The 25,127-nt window shown below is 40.8% G+C and overlaps 1 protein-coding gene across 5 annotated transcripts in view; it reads left to right on the top strand.

Moving 5' to 3' along the window:
• Positions 1-15,741, top strand: part of myo18b (myosin XVIIIB) — a 60,593-nt gene extending 44,852 nt beyond the window's left edge. For 3 of the 5 annotated variants that reach the window (XM_085168115.1, XM_085168118.1, XM_085168120.1), the window contains 5 exons: positions 6,082-6,215; positions 6,309-6,350; positions 11,858-12,010; positions 12,736-13,661; positions 15,061-15,741. In XM_085168115.1, coding sequence (XP_085024241.1) covers positions 6,082-6,215; positions 6,309-6,350; positions 11,858-12,010; positions 12,736-13,639 — 1,233 coding nt within the window. In that variant the 3' untranslated portion in view covers positions 13,640-13,661; positions 15,061-15,741. The remainder of the gene's footprint in view (positions 1-6,081; positions 6,216-6,308; positions 6,351-11,857; positions 12,011-12,735; positions 13,662-15,060) is intronic. The other 2 variants (XM_085168117.1, XM_085168119.1) reach the window with 2 other exon arrangements.
• The last annotated feature ends 9,386 nt before the right edge of the window (positions 15,742-25,127 follow it).

Consider the following 25,127-nt stretch of genomic DNA (forward strand, 5'->3'; position numbering starts at 1 on the left):
CGCCATTTCCTCTCCAGCTTACGAGTCATCTGCTTTAGGCTACGTGTTTGAGAATTATACCACAGAGTCAGGTACTTCTTATTTGAGGCCTTAGTTTTCACAGGAGCTACAGTATCCAGAGTCATACGTAGTGAGGAGGTAAAATTATTAACAAGATAATCGACCTCTGTTGGGGTAGCGTTCAGATAGCTGCTCTGCTCTGTGTTGGTACAGGGCATTGACGATGATAACAGTGGCTGGATTATATTCTTAAACTTAGTTACAGCGCTTTCAGAAAGACATTTGCTTTGATAAAGTCTACTCTCCACTGCTGTGTAATCAATTATTGTAAATGTAAATGTTATCAGGAAATGATCAGACAAGAGAAGGTTTTCAGGAAAAACTGTTAAACGTTCAGTTTCTATGCCACATGTTAACACATTCTTTCAAATGAATTAAAAGTCTGTCTTGGTCTTTCATTAATTAATAGGCTGGTGTGGAAAAATTGCTGCCACACCGCTCCCTCGGCCTGTGCTTCGAGATTTCTGGTAGTTAGAATGACTCGGGGGTGTTGATTCATTTAAACTAACATAATCATCCTGCTGCAACCAGGTTTCTGTAAGGCAGAGTAAATCGATTTGTTGATCAATTATTAAGTCATGTACTAACAGAGACTTGGAGGAGAGAGACCTAATATTTAATAATCCACATTTCACTATTTTACGCTTTGGTTCAGATGTGGATACTGTATTGTTCTTTCTTTGTAATTGTTTATGTTTAAGTTGTTTGTTGCTGGTTTTTAGTTTGTTTTTTGTCTTTTTGGGAGCTGACACAGTCTCTATGGAGATGGGTTTTTGGGGGTAGCAGGAGGAGAGAAGCTGCAGAGAGGCGTGTAAGACTGCAACTCTGCTTCCTGTTCCCAACTCTGGATAGTCATATTTTGGGAGGTTTAATAAATTTGTCCATATTTCGAGAAATGAGAGCTGCTCCATCCAAAGTGGGTCTGTCTGTCCGTCTCTCCTAACAAGACCAGGTTTCCTCCAGAAGGTTTGCCAATTATCTATGAAGCCCACATCGTTTCTGGGACACCACTCAGACAGCCAGCAATTTAAGGAGAACATGCAGCTAAACATGTCACTCCTGGTCTGATTCTATGTATCGTATTCTTTCAGATTGTGTTAATGTGAACTCTGTTTCATTAAAACAAAGGAAGATAAAAGAATAGCTAGTAAAAGCGTATTTCCATACATTTCTCTGGTATCCCTGCTGCTTGCAGATAGATCACCACTACACGGGCAGCACGTAGGCTGCTAAATATAAACCTAAACAGGAGTTTCACAACACAGGCTGTGACACATGATTTTAAAGTCCTGGCAGGAAACACTTCCTCCAGGCTACAACTAAAAGTAAAGCAGACTTTTAAAACACTCACTTCTCAGCTCTACTCATTAACAAAAACAGCTGCTTTATTATCTGGAACACTTGAAAACATCAGTGTCATTACTACAGAGTGCAATCATAGGAGCACGGTTTGGACAGCACTGGGACTTCGGCACAATGCTGTGGAATAAAAGTGTGAGCAAACACCACAACCACAAAAAAACAGTGTGTTGCTTTATAAGAAAGCCATCCGTAAAGCCAGAACCTCTTACGTTTCATCACTGATTGAAGAAATGAGAACAACTCTAGGTTCCTCTTTAGCACTGTAGCCAGGCTGACAAAAAGTCAAAGCTCTGTTGAGCCAACTATTTCTTTAACCTTAACTAGTAATGACCTTGCAAAATAAAATTTTAGCCATTAGAGGAAAAAATCACTCATAATTATCTCACAGATTTAATATTAACATTATCTACAGCTACTTTCAGTACCATGGATATTCATTTAGTCCTTTTCCTCCAAACCATCAACATGTCTTTTTGGACCCCATTCCTACAAGACTGCTCAAAAAAGTCCTACTATTAATTAATGCTTGAATCCTGAAAATGATCAACCTATCTCTAATCTCTAATATCTCTAATATTAAAAATCCTTGAAAGAGTAGTTGTCAAACAGCTAAATGATCATCTGCAGAGGAATGGCTTATTTGAAGGGTTTCACTCAGGTTTCAGAGCTCATCACAGCACAGAAACAGCTTTAGTGATGGTTACAAATTATCTTCTTATGGCCTCTGACAGTGGACTCATCTCTGTTCTTGTCCTGCTAGACCTTAGTGCAGTATTCGATACTGTTGACCATAATATCCTATTAGAGCGATTAGAACATGCTGTAGGTATTACAGGTACTGTGCTGCAGTGGTTTGTATCATATCTATCTAATAGACTCCAATTTGTGCATGTAAATGGAGAGTCCTCTTCACACACTAAGGTTAATTATGGAGTTCCACAGGGTTCAGTGCTAGGACCAATTCTGTTTACATTATACATGTTTCCCTTAGGCAGTATCATTAGAAGACATAACATAAATTTTTATTGCTATGCAGATGACACAACTTTATCCATGAAGCCAGATAAAACACACCAATTAGTTAAAGTGCAGGATTGTCTTAAAGACATAAAGACCTTGATGGCCTCTAACCTTCTGCTTCTTATTTCAGGGGTCACAATGCGGGCAGATCCAAAAAACCTAATCACAGAGACAAGGGTTACTCCAAAGCAAGGCCGGAAAACAACAGAATTCTACAGAGCCGGGCAATACTAACTGGAGTTACTCAATATGCATTTATTGCTTCTACTTTAGACTACAGTAATTCATTATTATCAGGATGTCCTAAAAACTCCACGAAAAGCCTTCAGTTAATCCAAAATGCTCCAGCAAGAGTACTGACAGGGACTAGAAAGGGAGAGCATATTTCTTCTATATTGAAGTCAAAATCCTGCTTGTCACATACAAGGTCTTAAACAATCAGGCCCCATCTTATCTCTGCTACACTCTGACCATGAAACCACAGCCACTGTGCACCAGTCACACTGTTCTTTACTTTAAATCCATCACAGTACAGCAAACTAACCTGTTTATCCTGCACTAAACTCCAGAGTATTCTTATGCAGCCTTTACATAGCAGTTAGTCTACCTCATTTTGTTTTGCAGCATATTTCACAATATGAAAAAACATAATGTCACATGTACAAATGTACACTCCATCTCTGAGTGAAGTTAGCTCTGAAGCAGCTGGATCTTTAGCTAGCAACACGCTCTATGACAAACTGCACACAGTTTGTGTGTTTGCTGATGTTTGTTGAACAGATAGAAACATTTTATTTAAACTAACCTGCCACTTAAAAAAAAACGTCACTCCCTTTATGCTCTCTTCTCTTCAGTAGGGCGAGCTAGATGGCAAGGTACCGCAACCACAACTTACAGAAACCTGCAGTCATTCCAGTGTTGTGTCAGTAAATAAACAAAAAAAAAACAAAACACTGTCCCACTTTTAACCCCTTTGGCACATGTAATCTCTTTTTATGCATCATCCTGGTGATTAATAAACAAACAGGAATCCCTTTCCTGTGTTACTGTTTGAGCTTACATGGGTTTGATGTTTGAAGGCTCACAGTGACGAAATAATAATTCAACCCAAATGCATTTAACCAGAACTAAAGAGCCTGTTTTGAAAATGTAAGAAGTAGAAAGTACAGATATTTGTTTAAAAATGTAGGGAGTAAAAGTAAAAAGTACACAAAAAATAACTACTCAAGGAAAGTAAAGATACCTAAAAATTGTACTTAAGTACAGTAACAAGGTATTTGTACTTTGTTACTGTCCACATCTAGATACAGAGGTGGGAAGAAAAACTGAACCGAAAAAGGGACCAAAGCAAACAAACAAAAATATATTTTAGGTTATGGACACATCAAATTAATTAAGTCAATGTAATCAGAGCTTGTTGATTACATTGAACTTTGTTCTCAGGCTTTTGGGCTCTGTGGGCTTGAAATAATGTAACAACTTGGGATTCGATTTGCATTTTCTTGATTCAGAGTTCTTAGACAGCTTAGATAGGATCAGACCCTCAAACCACTGAAGAAAATAATAAAGCAAGCAACAGAATTAGTCTGTTCAAAAGGCAGAATGATTATCACGTCAAAGGCTGGTGATTTCTCAATAGCTTTTTCACTGTCTGTATGAAAGGGGGACATTATCTTGTGTAGTGAATAGGAGCATGAGGACCCAAATGAAGACACACAGATGTGGATTGTGGTAAACAAAAGGCAAACTGTTTAATTAGGCTGATGAGCAAAATACATTATGGTGAAAAGTAAAGTACCTGAGGAAATTAGAAACACTAATATAGTATATAAACTAGGGCAAAAAAACACTGGAACTACAAATGAAAGGTGACTGACATTCTGACAATAGACAAAGGGAGACTGACACAATATATATAAACAGGAGGGTGATTAATTGAGCAGAGACAGCTGGGGAACACAGCATGAACAAATCAGTCAACAATCAAATAATGACATGGGGGGGGGGGACTGAACATAATGTTCATGAGATGAGGGACTTTCAAAATAAGACGGGAAGTACCTAACGCTAGACCAGGACTGAGACATACGAGCTGAATGTAGACAAAAAGGTAAACAAACATGGAGACAAGACTGACTGGCACTGGAGACTCAGACAGCAAGACACAGAAACAACACTAGGACATGAAAGAAATCAAACAGTAACCAAGAACCAAAAATATAGATAATAAAACTCAGAGGCACTAGGAAGTACTAAACTCAAGCTTAAACATAAATATCTCTTAAATCTAACAGAGACTCAAATGCTGGGTCATAGACTCAGGACAATGACAGATATAGCCTCCAGGTCTGAAAACTGAAGCCTTCGCAGAAACAAACTCCATAGCAGCTCCACAAAGTCCACCTGGAAAAACAAAAGTGGAGAAAATGATGCCAAAATTGGAGAACTTGGTAGCGACAGTGCACAAAGTATTAAAATTGGAGCTGATGTCTTCATCTCTAAATGCGTGCAAGGCAAACTTAATAAGCGACCCATTCATTGCAAATGAGAGGGACTCATCCAATGCCTCAAACAGAGAGAAAGGAACTAGGAAGACATTCGTTTGTAGTAATGGCACTGGAAATTTCACAATTTCACATTTCATCCTCAGTCACCCATAGGAAAACTCTTGCCACTCAGCGACTCCGAGGAGCAATGACAAGCAAATGGACCCTCAACTATGACGGATGTCACGGTGGAGTCGGTGTCACAGATGACTGAAAAAACTAAAAATGTTAAAGAACTAATAAAAGCTTTACATGGGGCGAAAAAAGGGAGGGAGGAGCTTTCCTATTTTTACTCTAGTGTGAATGCACAAGTGAGTTAGATGAAGATCTGAGCAGCCAAGCAGACTTTAAAGCTGCTACTTACAGTTACACATTCAGTCATGTTCTTGTTCTCACTAACTGCACATTTCTTTGTGACCTCTGAGCTGAGCCAAGAAAATGAGAAGGAGCTCCAGGAATTAAGTTATTCGCACAAAGCAACACACTCACACACACACAGAGACAGACACAAGAATGCCCTTAAACAACCTACCAACCAGCAATGGAGACTTAGACACAGCCCCATATAAATGGATTTAATCATACACACAACAGGATGCAAACAGGCACACACACATGTGCATGTACACAGACACACACACACACAAACTCTCTCTCTCTTCCTCCGACTTCTTCACCACCATACCCAACGTCATCGCTCCCTCATCCTGCTTCCTCTCTCTGACTATGATTAATCCTCATTGTCTCTTCAAGGTTATGGGGGTGCACACATACACACACTCGTACATGCTTATGTGTTTCTATGACAGCTGTGGCTCCCACACCCGTCTCAAAGCCAACAAAGGCAAAAGCCTGAAAGCTTTTGGTTGTGTGTAGGTGCATACATATGTGACAGGATATGAGAGACAGAGAGTCAGTAAGAAAATGATGGAACAATTTAAGAAATCACTTTTTTTCTCTGGATGTCAGCTTGCATATGTAACAATTTGCTAATAAATACTGCTGATGTGTGCTGGGGCACAGCAAACAGGTCTGTTAAAAGATGACCATCTTATTCATCCCTGAATCTGTCATCTTCCTCTTTTTTGTACAGGAAATGAAGGTTGAAGAGCTCAGCACTGTCAGACAGGCATTACAGGCAGACCTGGAGACGTCCATCCGGCGCATCGTTGATCTTCAGGCTGCCCTAGAGGAAGTAGAATCGAGTGATGACAGCGACACTGAAAGGTAATTTGCCCTCACTGATGTAGCTCCTCTCAGGTTCAGTGATGATATTTGTATGTCTGAACTCAACTTTCACCAATCTGCCCTTCAATCCAGTGTTCACACTGCTGTGGAGTCCTTTACTCGAAAGAAAGACCTGTAAGAAACTCTTGGCTGTGTGTGTGGCTGTGTATATGTGTATGACCTAAAAATATCTGAGCTTGAAGTGTTCTTATTATGCATATTGTTGTGATATTAAATAACAGGATAAAAAAGACATAGCCTTCAACTAGCTTTGGCCTTGATTTCCATCATATCCATGTATATCACCAAAGTCAATGCACAATTAAGACAGCTACACCTTAACCCAAATGATGAAAGTCATTACATAGATGTGTAAATTGGATATTAATTTACTAACGACCATCAGGTCACCAAGGTTAGGGTTGAGTTTTGTTTTAGCTGTTTGTGTGTGTGTGTGTGTGTGTGTGTGTGTGTGTGTGTGTGTGTGTGTGTGTGTGTGTGTGTGTGTGTGTGTCTCCATCCATTTTCTGCTGCTTATCTGGATGGTGGGGGGAAGCAGTCTAAGCAGAGAAGCCCAGACTTCCCTCACATCAGCTACCTTCTCCTGCTCATCTACGGGGACACCAAGAAGTTCCCAAGCCAGCTATGAGATATAATCTCTCTCGTGCAAATTCTGGTTTCCCCCAGGGGCCCCCTACCAGACATGCTCAGAATACCTCACCTATGAGGCGTCTATCTTAGTCAGATGCCCAAAATACCTCATCTTGGCTCCTTTTGATATGGAGGAGCAGCGGCTCTACTCCGAGTCCCTCTCGTATGACCAAGCTCCTCACCCTCTCTCTAAGGGACAGTCCAGCCACTCTTCGAAGGCTACTTGTGTCTGTGACTTCATTCTTTCGGTCACTACCCAAAGGTCATGACCATAGGTGAGCGTAGGAATGTAAAATAACTCTTTAATTGACAAGTCTGCTTTTATGCTCAGCTCTCTCTTCACCCCAACAGATTGGTGCATTTGCATCACTGTGGACTACTCTGCTTCCACAATAGAAGGCACAACTATGGTATTGAGGAGATCCTCCTCACTTTGTGTGTACTTTTCACTGCCTGATTATAGCCTCAGTTGAGGTAAGCAGTGTTCCACCAAAGCTGTAGACAGTGTGTGTGGAATTCCTCTTCCTACTTGTTGTGACTCCTTTAGCCTGAAACCTCTCTTCATCTGTGGTGTCCACCATCTGGTTCTGGCATTACCACCAGAATCAGTTGTCAGCTCAGCATCCCTCTTTACCCAAGTGCCCAAGACAGATGGCTGCAGATCTGATTTTACAATTATAAAATCAATCATCAACCTGCAACCTCAGATGCCTTATGTGCTTATAAACACCTTTATGCTCTAACATGATGTTTGTCATTGACAAACTGTGGTTAGTACAGAAGTACAATAACAAAACTGTGTTCTGGGAAGGCCAATCCATGACTGGAAAATGGACTTCCACCTCTCCCAGTCGGTTAAGCTGCAGTCAGTTCCGATGGAAGGCTTGGGCCGAGAGGCAGCTCAGCATCTGCTGGCTCTAAAATGATTTGAACTCTGGCGCTGTACATCACATGTACCCGGCCGATTCGGCCAACGGACCAACTGTTCATTTCCCGGGATCTCGGGCAGGCCCCTGTCCAAGTCCCGGTTGTCCCAAAGAAAAAATAAATTATAATTTGTTATTTGTTGTTTGTTAGAAAAATAAGGCAGAAAGATAAAAGGTAATTTGACCAGCTTCACCTTTAAACTCTGAGTAACCTTAGCCAAAATTATTTTGTACATTAGGCTAAAACAATGTGATCATGGAACATTTTAGTGCAAAAAATAACAAACCCATTGGACTCACAATACCTCCATGCTTATTTATTGTCCATCTCTTTTAGCCAGTTACTTGGACAAACTAGCCTGTTCACATTTTCAGAGCTCAAGGCAGCTCTTTTTTTGTTACTATGTGACCTGCAAGTGATAACAGTCTGTCACATGGGACAGAAGTGGCAGGACTAATCAAATACTTGCGGGCCAGGACAGACAGTTGTGGGTGGGTGCCTGCTCGACTGGACCACAACTGCAGTTGGCTCGCTGATGGTGGGTTCTGCTCTGTACAAACTCAGGGTCCCTGTTAAACAGGGCTTCCTCATCTGAATCAGAATCTGAAGACAGGAGGAGGCTCTTTGTCTTTACTGGTGCCTTTGTGGTGGCATCTTTACACTGTTCCTGCAACAGGGCCTCAAGGCTGGTCCAAACCTCTTCTCGCTCTCCCCTTGCAAGACACTTTAAATTCTTAAAGCATGGGTCAAGCACAGTAGCTGTCTTGAGCCACTGATGGTTGAGTGTAGCTACACGTTGGGATAGGTCCTGTGTGAAGGCAGTCACCATGTAGTTCGAGTCATCATCAGAGACCTCCATGGTGTGATGCAGGTGGCAGAAAGAAGTTAAAACAATTGAACATGAGACATGTCTCACCTCCAAGAAGCTGAGTCACAAACCTGTAGTAGACAGTTTAAGAAAGTATTTATTAATCTACACAATAACTGTCAACTATAGAGCTTTTTGAAGAAACAGTAACAATAAGTTAAGAAATAGTTTTATATACCTGCATGGCTCAAGGATAGTCACCAGCTTTTGGAGTTTTACCAGCTCTGATGGACTTAAAATGACTAGCTTGTGCTTTTGTTTGTCTAAAGCAGCAAAAACAGCCTCTTGATTCTTTAGTAGATCCAGCATTTAATTCCACCCTGTGGAAACATGTTGTATGAGTCTTGTTTCCTCCTGGTATAATTCCTCTAAACACAGCCCTGCTGATGCAAAGTGACCCACTATCTTGCAACATTTTGCTAATGCATCACTAAAACCACTATCAGCAGGGCTAACAGTGAGGGTTGTTTGCAATATGTGAGCAACACAAGGCATGTGATGGAATGGGAAGTGCTGCAGCCACCATGGTTCGTGCACTGTCTGTCCCAATTGTGGTTACCTTTTGTTGAATTCCCCATTCTTCTGCCAAAGAGAGAAACTACTCAGCGCAGTTTTTGGCATGTTTCTGATGTTTGTCTTCTGCACAGTCAGGGCAAAAGACTGTAGATTCCATGTCCCATCAGTGACATCAAGAATATGTGCAGTGAGTCCGAGATAATTAGAATTACTAACAGAATCCAATCCAATCCAATATAGTTTTATTTATATAGCACATTTTAAAACCCGAAGGCACACCAAAGTGCATCACAGTAATACGGAGAAACAACATAAGTCAATAACAGAGTACAGATCGGGCACTAGCAGAATGGAGGCACTAATAGACCGGAAGAGTTAAGTAGAATAGGTATCAAACCTCAATACAGGAGGAAGGTCAGATCGTGAATACAAAATATCTACTAAAAAGATAAAAACAGCAGTAAAATTAATAATAAAATAATACATTTAATAAAAAGTTTAAAAGGGGTATTAACTGGTCAGGAAAGCCAGGTTAAATAAGTATGCTTTCAATCTTGATTTAAAGGATTGGATAGAGTCTGTGGCACGAATAGAAGCAGGAAGGCTATTTCAAAGGTTAGGTGCAGCTGAAGCAAAGGCACGATCGCCTCTGGTCTTCAGTCTAAACTTAGTTTGGGCCAGGAGTAATTAACCTGATGATCTTAGCGCATGACAAGGAGTGTACAGATTGAGGGGGAGTCCAGTGATCCCCACTGAGAGCCACAAAGTCTGTTTTTTGTAATGCATCTAATTTTGGTTGCTGTTCAGTGTCATAAAGCTGTTGAATTTTACTTGAATAGTCTGTCGCCATGGCAGTTGGAAAGTTGGATCACCTGATGCTAACTGTAGCACATTTTCTAACCCCCTATCTACTACACTGATAGTGGTCTACAGTCCAGAGCAATCCATTTTTTCAAGTTTGGGATGCTGACACCTTTTGCTGGTACTCGAACTGGGACTGCTAGTGGTAACAGCTCCCACATTTTCTGTGCTCGCTGCAACATGTTTTGCATTTAGATGGAAAGGTTGAGGTGCTTTCGTGGTATGCAAACTCCTTTTTACACAGTTTGCACAAAATCACACTTTTATCAAGGCTTCCGTTGGGTAGTCTTTTGAAATTAAATTTGCCTCCGATCAGTCCTAGCAACACGCTTTCTTCAGATTCTTCTATTTTTGTAGGCCGCTCGGAGAAGCATTCTGACAAATTTCCCACGTGTGGGAGTAATAAAGGTTATCTTATCTTATCTTATCAAACTATCACTGGTTTCACGCCTGCACAGCTTGCTTTACATGTAATCTGTAGGGCGTGGCCCGGCTAGCCGGAGTGTCTTCAAGAAGTATCCATACTTCTATATATCATACCCCATACATATGGAATATGTAATGGAGTGGAGAGATAGTCTCTCACTCAGAGAACCAAGGCTGCAATGTAACCGTACGTTACATTTGGTGAGTATAGTATTGTTATTGATACTTATAATAGTCAAAAGTATTTAGTTATCCTTCAAGGCGATTGAGATATGAAAGTGTCATGGTGGGCTCTGTGGCAGGCAACGGTAGGACCGAAGCACAGGACTCCAAAACTGACTTTTTTTTATTTAGCTGAGAAAGCAAACTAAAAATCAAAGTACAAAGAAACACGAAAAGAAACAAAAGATAAACTAGTACTAAGAAACTGGCAACTCACTAGAAACTCACAACTAGACATAACTAGGGAACATGGAAAACACATGAGAAAAACACAGCCAAGGTGGAGAACACAAGAATAAACAGGGCAAAACTGAAGACTTAAATACACACACACAGGATAACCACGAGATGGGAACACAGCTGGGACTAATCAGACATGAGGAGACAGAGAGGAATCAAAACTGAATACACTGAACATAGGACAACGGACTATCAAAATAAAACCTGACTGAAGACAAGGAACACAGGAGCAGCAAGACGGCGCGTGAGACACGACAGGGGAACAAATTAATAAACACGGAGACAGAACTTAACATGCACGAGAGACATGACAGACTATCCAAGGAACAAGGACACAGGGGAAGCAAAAACAGAACCCTGAATAATACTAAATCAAAAAATATAAATAAAAACAAGAAAAAAAAACACTGGGTCACCGACCCAAGACCATGACAAATACCACACAGGAAAGGATCACAACAATACGAACCAAAACCAGGGAGTTAACTTTAGAATATTGCTGAATGTCCAAAACATAAACTTTGGGTCTCTGACTCAGGGCCATGACAGAAGGGTTTTGTACATGACTACTAACATCCAAAATCCACAGGACACTAACTTAACTGATGGTATGCCTTAGAGCATGTTTTTACCATAGACCAATAAGAATTTTTCATTTCCTTTTGTAAGCATGTAAACAAAAAACAAAGTCCTGTGATAAAGTGCGCCATGAAAGTTTGCAGTGTGCCAATCTTACAAGTCATTACTTGCTGCTCCACCACTGCTGTAATGCTATCTTGGCTTACAGTGGAATCACCAGCTGTTTATGGAGCTGCAGTCGCATATTTCCTTTTTTATTGTGCTTGCATGTTTATAGCAGCTGAAAAGGTAAAGATCTAATTTCATTCAATTTGGCTGTAGCAGATTTCTGAGGTTTGCTTTGGTCCTGCAGTGACTCTGTGTCCAGTGTCGGCTCTGTTGGGGGAGAAGGCATTCACACATGGTCAGGAGTGTCTAGAGGAGGCTCCCGTGGTGGAAGCTCACTTCACAGCAGCCAGGGGGGCCGTCAGTCTGTTGCTGACACCATCAGCACCTACAGCTTCAGGTACTTCAAGCTGCAATGATAAATCACTTAGCATGCTTTTGATGAGCTAACTAGCTATGATAAGTGTTTCAAGTACTGTGTGACACTGCTATTAACTACTGTCTTGATGCATGCTCCATCATTCAAGTAAGTAAATCCCAAAAAGTTGAAGTCACTTGGATGAATGAGGAAATGTTTCTCCCACTGAAGAGTGCTGGTGGTTGTCTGGAGCCTATCCCAGCTGTCTTAGGGCGAGAGGCAGGGTACACCCTGGACATAGACAACCATTCGCACTCTCATTCACACCTATGAGCAATTTAGGGTTTCCAATTAACCTATCCCCACTAACTGCACGTCTTATGAAGTAACATTTCAATCAAAAATATTGTTTCTTACAGTTTTTGGTCAATTACAAAAAGTACCTTTGAAATCTCCTGATTTGTGCTCTACCACAGAAAATATTTGAATTCTTCAGAATCACAAAGATGATGTGTGGACATTCAGCTTAATGCTTTCATGTTGTGCTCAGAGTCTTTCAAAAAGCAAAAATGTTGAATGGATCAAATTGATTTGATATAATGCTCAGCCCTTTTTAGGCTGTTTAGTTGGACAGAGAATGTTTTTGATAATAAACACCCAATAGATGAAATGAGACAATATTTAGTTCTAGCCCTAGATGTCTGTGTATGTTAGCCAAACATATGGGCTGGTTTGTGGTTTAAACTGCTTCTTTTATCACTCTCTAGTTCTTGTGTGAATCCTGATGATGAGGGCTCTGAGGCTGGAGGCGTTGCTAGCAGATCTCTTGGTCGAGCCCCATCCTCCACTGCTCTGTCTGAATTGTTGGAAGGACTTCGTAAACGCAGAGCTGGCGGTGATGCAGGAGATGAAACTGGCAGTACTGTCTCTTTGGCGATTTATCAAACAACCGGAGCATCGACTCTCAGAAGGAGAGCCTCGGCCCTCTCTCTCAGTCCAGAAGATGTCCAGGAGCCCAGACCTGGTCCCAGCATCCTGAAACCATCCTCCCCACTCCTGCCACGTTCTACCAAAACTCTCTCTGCAGCTGGAGGCAAAGTCTCTCGCTTTAACTCATGTGATTCTCTCTCATCGCTTCCCTCATTGCCGCACCTCTCCTCACTTGCTGCTCGTCATCATGCTCCCTCCGTCTCCATCCCAGAGGAAGAGAAGTCGCTGCACTCTGTCACAACTCCCATCCAGCGCTCCCCTCTGGCAGCACGGCAGTGCATGGTGGGGAGCCTCATTCCAGAGGACGTAGGTGAAGGATCCCTAGGTTCAGAACCCATGGTCTTCCAAAGTCGGCGTCTGCCTGGGGACCGTGATGATGCGGCCTCAGACATCTTGCCTGCAATCAGGAGAGCTCAGTCAACCAGCAGCCTGGCCAGCTCAGTCAGAGGAGGTAGGAGAGCACTAAGCGTCCACTTTGGAGAGCTGCCTCCCTCGAGCCACAGCAGGAAAAGCTCTGAATCGGAGTCCTCTAGCTCAGGTGGATCAGGACGAAGCTCCCAGGGTGGTGGGCCAAGACGCAGGTTTGAGAGGCCGCAGGGTGAGAGATTGGAAGCAGAGGGCAGCGAGGGGGGAGACGTGGCTTCACTCATGAAGAAATACCTGAAAAAGGAGACTGACTGAAGCAGATGTGCGGCAGTCTCAGGTGTGTAGATGGACAGCTACATGTGGGAACTGAGGGAACATTTGAAATAGTAAACAGTAGTTGCATCACATTGTTTTGATATCAGAGCCCTTTTTTTCCACATGCATGTTAGTCAAATCCATCGTAGAAACCTTTTTAAAGCGGCTCTGTTATGCTTATTTGAAATGTCATTTTATTTTCTTATATTTTATTTTCTGAAAGTAGTTTTTTGTGATTCACAGTTCAAAATAATCCTGTTTTTAGTCTCATACTTGGACTTGGTGCAACCCTTCAGTTAAGAAGCTGAGTTTTTCTTACAGACAGCCGACTGTAAACACCTTACAACCAAAAGATTTGAACAGCAAGCAGGTGGAGCTTCTGAGCAATGCATATGTAACAGAAACCTTACTTTTTAACAACACAGACTGTAAATACAAGATGGACTTGGTCAAAGCAAAGCCTTCTTAACAGTGGTTGGTGCTCATGATCTTGATTTATGGAGCCACAAGTTGCCAAATTTGTATAATAGTGGATGCTGCGTGCATAAACTGTATTGCTACATGCACAAACACAGACAACTTCTAGGTTTTTAACGAAACAGTAGGTCACATTTTTTATTGAAAATGCACCACTGAGCAATAATAGCGTAACTAGCAGTACATTTTGTGCTGTGTTGTATGTATCAATGTCAGTAAATCAGTTTGTGATTTATTTAAATAGTCTACTCCTATATTTTGTATGTTTTGAGAGGAACTCCCAGAAATAGATCTAAAGCAGGGTCAGTTACAAACACCTCTTTCACAAAATCTTGTCACTGTGCTATCTTTGTAAATACTGTCAATAGTTCTTTTAGACTTGCTCTAAACTGCAGGATTGGACTATACCAACTTCAAATGTGACAAATGTGTCATTATAAAATGACACATGACATTTCTTTTTGCAGATCCAACATTAAGATGCCTCTAGCATTTCTATGCACTTGCACGTAATTGCTGTCTTGAGAAACATGCAGGTTTTTATGAGTTTTCATAGAAGTGCCCAAGAATAAAATATGCTCTTAACTTCCAAGGTCATTATCAGGGAACGGGGCCTCCATTATTTCAGATGTGATTTCATACTGGCACCACAGAGGAAAACCTACTAGACATTGTCATTAATTTCATCTTATTGCTCTGAAAATTGTAAAACAGTAACATAATTTTCTTTCAAATGAGAGCTCCCTGGAGTGGGCGTAGCATGACTCATAAATATCTGAGCTTATAGTATTTTTAGTCCCATTTCAACTTCAGAGGTGGTTGATAACTACAGGCCCAGATAGTGTTACATGTTACTCTTTGTTTCACATCATCTTTGCTATTCTCACCATCTTGTCTTTGATTTTTTTTCTATTGTCCTGTCATCCATCCACATCCACATCCAGCAGAGACCTTTGGAGATGGCGAGTGTTCCTCCCACGGCAACACAGAAGCTTTTTGACTCTTCATATGGAAATTCACAAGTCACCAAAAATACATTTGTTCAATTTTTGATCACTCAGTCTGTATTTAAAGTAAGCAGTTTATATATGAATAAAGACAATGGAATGAACAGTTTGCTTTGTGACTTTACTCTTTGTGAGTCATTTCTCCAAGAGATTCCTTTTTTAAAATTATTAAATTATATTGTTTTGGTCTTGTGTTGAAAAATTCTATCACAGATGTGGGTGTGGTGCTTTGAAAATCTTTCAAAAAAAGGAGAATTTGGTGCTGCACAACAAGTTGCAGTGGAATTGTAATTTCACTGTGGTGTGGTCCAGAACAACTGTGCTGTATTGGGAAGACAATTGACCTTCTGACACACGCTATCTTTTAAGTCCATGCTTGGTATTAACCCTGTGCTCTGCTTCTTTTCTTCGCTCAGTGTAAAGCAATGCAGCATGTTTCCTGTCACTCCACTCTTAGATTGCAAAGTGTTTTCTTCCTGTTTTTACTTTCTTGCTCCCACCTCAGACACATATAACCAGACTGATGCTGTGTGTAGTGGTAGCTTTTCGTTTACTTGGATTTGATGCTGTGTGAATACCATAGACTCAATATAAAAATTGCGATAACCCCCTTGACAATGCCCATTGGTTTCTTGGGTGGAGTGTTATCGATTAATTCTTGCAGGTTTGGTAAAGAAATCGTATCCATACACTGTGTGCAGCTGTGATGAGTAAGGATAAAGTTTTGTATTTTTTCATCCAAACAGATGAGTTATAAAAAATGCATTTGTTCAGAGACGCACCATGTTGGCTCTGAATTTTCATGATGACTCATGTAACAGGCACACAATTTTATTCAAGTTTTTCTTTATTGAAACATTGAATTGTTATTTTACTAATACCTAGCATTGTTCTTGCTAGTCTTTTTGCAAACACTATTAATCTTTGTAAATAAATATATAAACTTATTAGACTAAAGGCTTAAAGGAAATTGTGCAAGAAATACTTGAGGTGCCACAACAGACAGGCATTGATGTGCGATGTGTCCCTGTGATTTCCAGGTCCAGGGCAGGAAAAAAGAGTGATGGCATAATTAAAGGTAATCTGCTGCTCAGCTGCTAAACTTAAACGGCATTGTTACTGACAGTTGAGACTCCCAAACTTAACACCTTGGCATGATCTGAAACTCAGAAACATGGTAACTTGGACATACTAAGGAACATTAAGGCACAAGGAGCGTGCATACAAAGCCAGATGACAATGACGTGACAGGAAACAGAGGAAGACTGATGATTTAAATACACAGGATAATGAGAGGATGGATAACAGGTGGAAACAGAGCTGGAACAAATCTGACCAATGGAACAGAGGAAGCAAAACTAAATATGATGCACATGAAACAAGGTGCTGTGAAAATAAATCAGGAAACACTAAGGGAACTAAACCAGAACCACAGAGATAAACGCAATAATCAGAAAACACATAAATGTAAGAAAACTAAACTAGGAAACATAATTCACTCTAGGAATACTACAATAATGATTAACAAAGATTCAAAAGTTCACAAACACAAAACACTGAGTTAAAGACGCAAAATCATGAGTTAGACCCTTTAGATTTACACAAATTGACAGCAACAACCTTAACTGTTTCATAAGATAATATTTCATATCAGACAAATTAGCTACTTATCGCCACATTCTAGGTGAAATGCTGAAACAACAGAAAATTTCACTGACTTTATAAACTCAACTGATTAGATTTGGCAGAACAAAGTACACACATGAGAACACTCTTAGTTTCTCTTTTGACTCTTGATACTCTGCAAAGCAGTTCAAATCTGGGCCATCTGTGACTTTAAAATGCTGCTGACGTAGCAGTTTATGAACTATAATGATTATAGATAGTCATTAATATATAATGCATGTTATATATTAATATGCGTTATATATTAATATATAATATATAACACATACATATTATGCTACATAGGTTATATAGAATATATAGGTTTATAGATCTATTTATCCAGATCTATAATGATCTGGATTATAGATCATCTATAATCCAGTTTTGAGATCCCTTCCCAGACGCCTTAATGCCCACTCACATCCTGGGCAATCTGACCTCAGGAAATCACATGATAGGGTGGGGCCAGGTTTCACAATGAGCTCACCCAAAACCTTGGTTGATTGTGATCTACACCCATTTTCACACCTTGGCTTGTGTGATTAGGTAGAGGATCAATAGGGGGTCCATGTCCCTCTTGGGGGGATACTCCCACAGGTCTTAAATCTGGGACTCTCCACCATGTGACGCTAGAACTGAAGAAGCTTCTTGGATGAGAGGTGAAACATCTTCAAGCAACTTAAAGGCTTAAGTCTTAAAGACTTAAGTCCATACGCTTTTTTCTTTCCAAGCTCCTTAAACTACGATGACCTGGATGACTGAGAAATATGCTGACGACTCCTGTCACTGCTGTCAGGCCCCTCACAACACCACGGGCCCGCTCTGCAGGAGTTTGTAGAGTGGTGACAGCTCCAAACTTGAACTGAATGTGAGCAAAACCAAAGAGATGGTGGTGATCTTCTCCAGTAGGCAGAGGGATCTGGCTGCTTCAGTCACCACCACCATCCATGGGAAGCCAGTGGAGGTAGTTGAGGAGTACAAATACCTGGGAACCATCTTTGACAACCTCCTGAAATTTTCTGCCAACACAGAGAAGATTCTCAGGAGGTGCCACCAACGGCTATACCTCCTTAGGAAACTCAACTCCTTTGGAGTCCGCACACCCATCATGATGACTTTTTACTATGCCTTCCTGGAAAGCATCATGACCTTCTCCCTCACCTGCTGGTTCCACTCCCTCAGCCTTCAGAACAGGAACAGATTGCAGCACACAGCATCAGTGTGCTCTAACATCATTGGACTGCCTGTCAGAACTATGGCACAGGTTTTCAGCCAACAGGCCCTCAGACAGGCAGCCAAAATCATCAGTGACCCTTCTCACATTCTTCACCCTGCATTTCAATGGCTCCCCTCTGGGCTACGCCTCTGCTGCATTTCCTGCAGGACTGAGAGGAGGAGAGCCACCTTTGTCCCCAAAGCCACTCTGCTTTTTAACTCCAGCCGATAACACCATTTCCCACACCCATAAACATAAACTACTCTACACTCTTTTTATACTGCCGACACTTTACTCACTTTTACTCACTTTTACTCACTTTAATTTTAAAACTGTGTAATTTTAAAACTGTGTATATAGTGTATATTCTGTGTATTTATTATCTCATTCTTATGCCTGTTGCCTGTTTATGCCCTGTCCTTATCTTTAATGTCATGCTGCTCTGTTGTATGTTAATTGCCACTTGTGGATAAATAAAGTCTTTCTGATTCTGAACCTTCACAGACATGGACCAGAGACACAAACACACGTATTGAACAAATGCTTGTGTTGCCACACCCCCCTTTTCTCTTTACAAACTCCCCAAAGTGTGCAGCTTTGCTTTCTGGTCCAGAACGTATTGATTCTCTTGTTTTAGCTGGGCTTAGAATTTCTGCCTAGTTTTCTTTGAGTCCAACACCCACTGTGGCTTCCTGCTGAACAACAACTCAACACATGGCAGCTTGGCTCGTTGGTCTAGGGGTATGATTCTCGCTTTGGGTTTGAGAGGTCAAATCCCAAATGACCCCAATTTTCCCCCCCAGGTGCTGGATTGGTAGCTGCCCACTGCTTCACTAAGTGGATGAGTTAAATGCAGAGGACTACAAAATTTCTGAAGTGTGGCACTATAAGGGATTTAAAAGGAGAAAATCTTGTGATGGGCTGGGGCACCTCCCGCACTCCAAACAACAGAGGGTGTAACCAGTGATCCCAATTGCATTCATCCTTGTGAATGAACTTACACATCATGTCTGATTCAGCTGCTCCACCCGCCAGTCAGTCTGAGGGTGGCAGATGCTGGTACGACAAATCTAATGCCCAATAATTCGTACAGCTATTTAAGTGTGCACGGCATGAACGATGTGCTCTGGTCAGGCATTATCTCTTTTGGGATGCCGACTCACGAGATGACCTGAAACAGCCATAATCCATCAGAACTAATACAAAGTGATATCCAGTGTTGGGACTAACGCGTTATTAAGTAACGCGTTACAGTAACTACGTTATTATTGTGGTAACGAGCACGGTAACTAGTTATTATGCCAAAATCAGGAACGCGTTAGTCGTTACTGGGATTTAGATAGGGTCGTTACTCGTTACTTCGTGTGGTGGCTATCGCGGAGCTTCCACAGATTCAATAACATTAGCAAGTGTTGGAGGCAGCAGGTGGAAGAGAAGGAAAAGAGACCCAAGGCGGCCGCCGGTCCAAGTGTGAACTGAACTTCAGGTAAGAAGTTATGACCTGCAGTCTATCTGGGTCAGATATAAACCAAGTTTAGGTGGAGTTTATTTTCGTTATTCTGACTTTTTCCGTACTGCGTACTAGCTAGCATGACGGAGTTTCTATACAGCTGGGTGGGTGCTATGAAGTTAATGATGTTGAACTTTATTTTGTTCATAAGTTATTAGAGTTGCCAACTGTCCCGTCTGGTATTCAGATAAAATATTACGCGTTTCTTATTGAGGTGAAAAGGAACAGTTTGTCCCGTAATTCAGCTACAATGAAAAAGGCACAAAGCTGGAGTTATTCTGTGTCTTTGCTGCACAGCTGTCTCTTCTTCTCTCTTTCTCCCCCCCTCCCTCTCCCGTTTCTACTTCAATCATGAAAACTGATCAATGATCAGGTGATCGGCTCTCTTGTTTGTTTATCGCCCACTTTGCGCCAGAAAGAGGAAACCAGCCGATGTCGCGTTAAACAACAGCAGCACGTTTAAGCTTGATCAGCTGTTGTTAGAATTTATTTAATATTAATTTCTAGTATCAGCTGATGTTTGCTGGAGCCACAGCTGCAAAAAAGCCGCTGGTCATGATGTCGGTTTGGTTATCTGGTGAGAGGGAAACATGAAGATGAAACCAGGAGACGTCCTTACTGAATCATCAGAGCTGAACAGGTGATGGAGAAACAGGTTTACCTTTTAGGTGACATGAATGAGTTGAAGGGAAGTTATGAACTGTTTCTGAGAGACAAATAACCCCAAGATCCTTTTTTAGGTAGCTGACAGCTGGTAACTGTGCAGGAGCAGAGCTAGCAAAGTTTTGCCAGGGGCGCCAGGTGGGGCATTAACAGGGAGAGGGGGGCACAAAGAAATACTTTTCTTTCTTATTCTCATTTAAAATGTCTAGCTTTTAAAAAATAATTATCTGAATCTTACAACAAACGATTGATGCATATATACCATCAAAACAGTGAACATCACTGTCACAACAGTGTTTGTTTTCATTCAAAGGCTTTATGATTTTTCCTATAATGGCCGGTCTCTAGTCAAAATGCCCGGGCCGATTTTTTGTCCCAGTCCAGCCCTGTATGCAGCTCATCTGCAGTCTGGTGTTACCTACATCTTCCTATTCAGAAGGCAGAATTTCCGAGTTCTGAGTACAATCAAAGCACCACGACTGCAGTTTTTTGTGTTGGATGTAAAAGGCGCACATGACGCTGTGACGTAGGCTAGAATCATGGCAGCAGTCAATGACGGTCCAGGCGTGGGATTTCGCTCGTGGAAATATGCACATTATCTTTTCCTTTCTATTGGTAGGTGGCACAGTGCACTTGTGGCAAGTAAGCAAGCTAGAAGACTGGCAAAGTTATGGAAGCAACACATTAACAAGAGAATTCTGAGTAAAACCAAAGTTACTTTCCCTAGTAACTAGTTACTTTGAAAGCAACGAGTAACTTGAAGTAACTGAGTTACTTTTGATAGAAGTAACTAGTAATGTAACTAAGTTACTATTTTAAAGTAACTTACCCAACACTGGTGATATCCATGTGCTCGCCGGTGAAATGGCACAATGAGGTCCATGCCAATGCACTAAAACTGGACATCCATTAATGGTAACAGGCATAAAGGCACTTTTGGAATGGCTGGTTAACCAGCTGACACTCCGGGCAGGACACTCACCACCGGCGCATATCGGTGCGGATGCCTGGCCAATAAAATTGGGCCATTATTCACTCCAGAGTTGTTATTTCCCATATGCACTGCCATAGGGTTATAAGATAAGATAAACCTTTATTAGTCCCACATGTGGGAAATGTTTTGGTCACAGCAAAAAGTACAAGTTAAGAGCAGTAAAAAATAGAATAGAAAAAAATACAGTAGAATAAGATAAAATAGAATAATATACTATACAAATTGAATAAAATACTTTGTTATATTGGGAAAATTGCACTTGGTACTATTGCACATCAGAAGGACGGGGTAAAAGTTACTATTGTGTATTGGATGTGTATGTGTGTCTGTCTGCACGTGTGTGGTCATCTGTAGAGACCATGTTGTAGAGTCTGACAGCAGCAGGGAGGAAAGACATGCGAAATCTCTCTGTCCCACATCGTGGGAGCTACAGCCTGCCACTGAAGGAGCTGCTCAGTGCTGTCAGAGTCTCCTGCATGGGGTGGTAGATCTTTTCCAACAGGGATGACAGCTTAGCCACCATTCTCCTGTCACTCACCACCTCGACTGGGTCCAAAGGGCATCCTAGAACAGAGCTGGCGCTGCAGATCAGCCTGTTCAGTCTCCTCCTGTCTCCAGCAAAGATGCTGCCACCCCAGCAGATCACACCGTAAAAAATGGCCGAGGCCACCACAGCGTTATAGTAGGTCTTCAGGAGTGGGCCCTTCACTCTAAAAGACCTGAACCTCCGCAGCAGGTACAGCCTACTCTGCCCTTTCCTGTAGAGGGCATCTGAATTGTGAGTCCAATCCACTTTATTGTTCAGATGAACACCAAGATACCTGTAGCTATCCACAGCATCAATGTCCATACCTTGGATGTTTAGTGGTTGCAGTGGAGGATGTTTGTGTCTGATATATATATGTTGTTGTTATAATAATAATAATAATAATAATAATAATAATAATAATAATAATAATAATAATTATTATTATTATTATTATTATTGAGCCGCCTGGAAAATCATTTCCTGGCATCCGTAATGATCCACTTGGGATAATAAATCTGTTTGGCATTTTCCTTGGCCTTCAGACAATAATTCTCATTGCTACAGTGTCGAAAGGGACAGGAAAAAACAAAACAAAAAAAGACTTACAGAGAATTATCACCAGCTCTGCTCTTCCCTCACTTCTGTTGAACATTTGGTGGTTTAATTGCCTGTAAATATAGTACTTTGGTTCACTTTGATTTCTCCCATAACTGACAGATTTGAAACTGAAACTGACCGAAAAGGTAATACATAAATGTGGCGCTGACAATGTGTTTCAGCTGCACTTTATTATTTTTGCTGCAGTGTGTGACCACTTACATCAGCTTTTTTGTTCACTATCATACACAGTGGCAGTCTGTTATGACTGCTAGGAAATTAGAAAATTAGAAAATGAAAATACAACAAATGAATATATACATATATGTGTATATATATATGTATATGTATATATACATATACATATATATGTACATGTATATATATATATATATATATATATATATATATATATATATATATATATATGGTAAGGGAATGTTTTGGGTGTTGTGGAGCAAATATGAGGGCTCATTGGTTAATTTTATGTTTGCCGCTAAGCCTTGGAGTGGAAGTGCAGTGCTCAGTGTGTAACTTGTCCTGCTCAGTGACCTAAAAGATTGATTTTGTGGACAGCGCATACTGTAGTCTGAGTGATGTATGAAGTATGAGCTCCACAAATAATGGGAGCATGATGTTGTTTATCTTTTCCTTTTGTTGTTGAGTCTTGTTGTGTTTTTGTGCTTCTCAGCAGTTATTCTGCTTGTGCTTGTCAGATATGCACTGCTTCTTCAGGACCAAAGTCACCCAAGAAATTAGGGTTATACAGCAAAGATATTGGAATCAGTTATGTGTTGGTAGAGCTTGTACCTCTCTGTTGATACCCATATGGGCTCACAAGTGCTCAGAAATAATTTCAACTTTAAAATTCACTAGTAATTTTGGCGAACCGCTCCAGTGTACGGTTTCATTCAACATTATTCAAACAGGAGCTTTCAGGAGTAAGTCGGAGTTAAAGGGCTTAACAAAAAGCAAACAAACAAAAATCATTTATGTGAACATGATTAGGTACAAGAACTGGACTGAAAATGAGTGAACAAGTAGCCAAATTAAAAAATGAAAACACCTTCAGAAAGCTTTTCAGAAAGAACTATTGTTAAATTACTTTAAAAGTCTGGCTTGGAAACAAAATATGAAGAAATAATAGGAGGCTCGAGACCTTTGCGCTGTACTAACTGAAATGTTAGAAAGCATTTCTTTACTGTCCTTTTGTTTTTTCTTACATAGTTAGCAATTTCTAGCTACCAAGCCACCAATACATACTGACTAGTTGGTTAAGGAGTTGCAACAGGACACCAACTCTTAATGGCAACCATTTAAAGACAGTAACTAGAGGCATCTTGGAAGATCCAGTTACATCACATCAGAAACCTCTATGTATAAGAAGCAGATGCTTGTGATGGATGAAGGTAATGCTATCTGGAGATTTCTGCTAGAAATTGCATCTGTGTTGCAGTTATTTCATGTCTTGAATCAAACTGGCAGATACATAAGAGGACTCATTCACATAAAAGGTATTTTGCTACAGGATAATTGAAACCTGTAAAAACTAAATCTAACAATATTTTTCCTTGTTCAAAATATTATAACATGTAGCTTAAATAATGAATCCAAGGCCCCTTACAAAACAGAAGTCTTTACATTCTTTGCTTTCTTTGTTGGTAATGTGATGAATAAGAATGTAAATTAAACATTAAACAAAAAGTTTAATCATCTTTGACAGTGATCTTCATGGTTGTTCTTTGGTTGATGACAAATGTGCTGAATTGTGTCACATTCCTCTTCTTAGTATTTTCAGAATTTCAGACAAGTTTGCTTCCAAATAAAAAACATATTGGTCTTTTCTTTGTCATTGATGGTTATTTCCCATTGTTGATCATTGCCTGCAAATCCTGTCTCCTCCTACTTTGGAAGCACAGAGCAGATTGTCACTGCAGAGGCTTACCCCCCAGCACACCAACCCTTCAACCCAATCCCTTCAAATTTATCTGTGAAGAAAACACACAACAGCAGCATGAGAAGCAGAAGGGATCTCAGGAACGAAGAGAGATAAAAGAGATGAGATTGGGGCTAAAATGGAAAAGGAAGCAGGGATTATAGACAGAGAGAGATGGGATGAGAACGGATGACACAGCAAGCAGGCTGTCGGGGTGGGGGGGACTAGCTTTCACAGGAATAATGTTATCTCTTCTTCTTTAGAGTTTGTTGTCTAATCATTTATTGTTTGCTTATCAGAGATGGAGCAGACAGTGCTCTGCCATGCTTGCACACAGCCCTACCTGCTTCAGCACACAAAAGCAAAAGATCCAGGAGTTTATTATTGTGGACACTTATCCTATTGAGAGACTTGGTATAATAAACATGACAGAACATTATCCAAGGGTTAACACTACATACTGACACTACATACTACATACTGACAATAGCATAGCCTACACAAGAAAGACAATTACATGTGTAGGAGGGTAAAAGGAGTTAACCTGATATGCCAGAGTGTAACTAAGCCTGACTCTGTGGCTTGCTAGTACACCCTGTTGTAAAAAATTTGGACCTACCACATCTGATCCACATCTGCCACTGAACTGGGTTCAGTGGCAGACTCTTGTCACTGACATGCTCTATGAACAGGCTAAGGAAGTCATTTGTTCTGCAACACTTAGACGCAGGGTAAGGAGAACTGATGTGTATAACTATGAACCTTCACAACTTTGCCCATACACACTCCAAGGACTTTTGTGACAGACAGACAGACAGACAGACAGACAGACATTTTACCATCGACATGCTAAAATCTCAAGAGGAGCAGATCCGACAGAGATTTACGATG

Source organism: Neolamprologus multifasciatus, chromosome 7, assembly GCF_963576455.1.
Source record: "Neolamprologus multifasciatus chromosome 7, fNeoMul1.2, whole genome shotgun sequence".
NCBI classification, from domain to species: Eukaryota; Metazoa; Chordata; class Actinopteri; order Cichliformes; family Cichlidae; genus Neolamprologus; species Neolamprologus multifasciatus.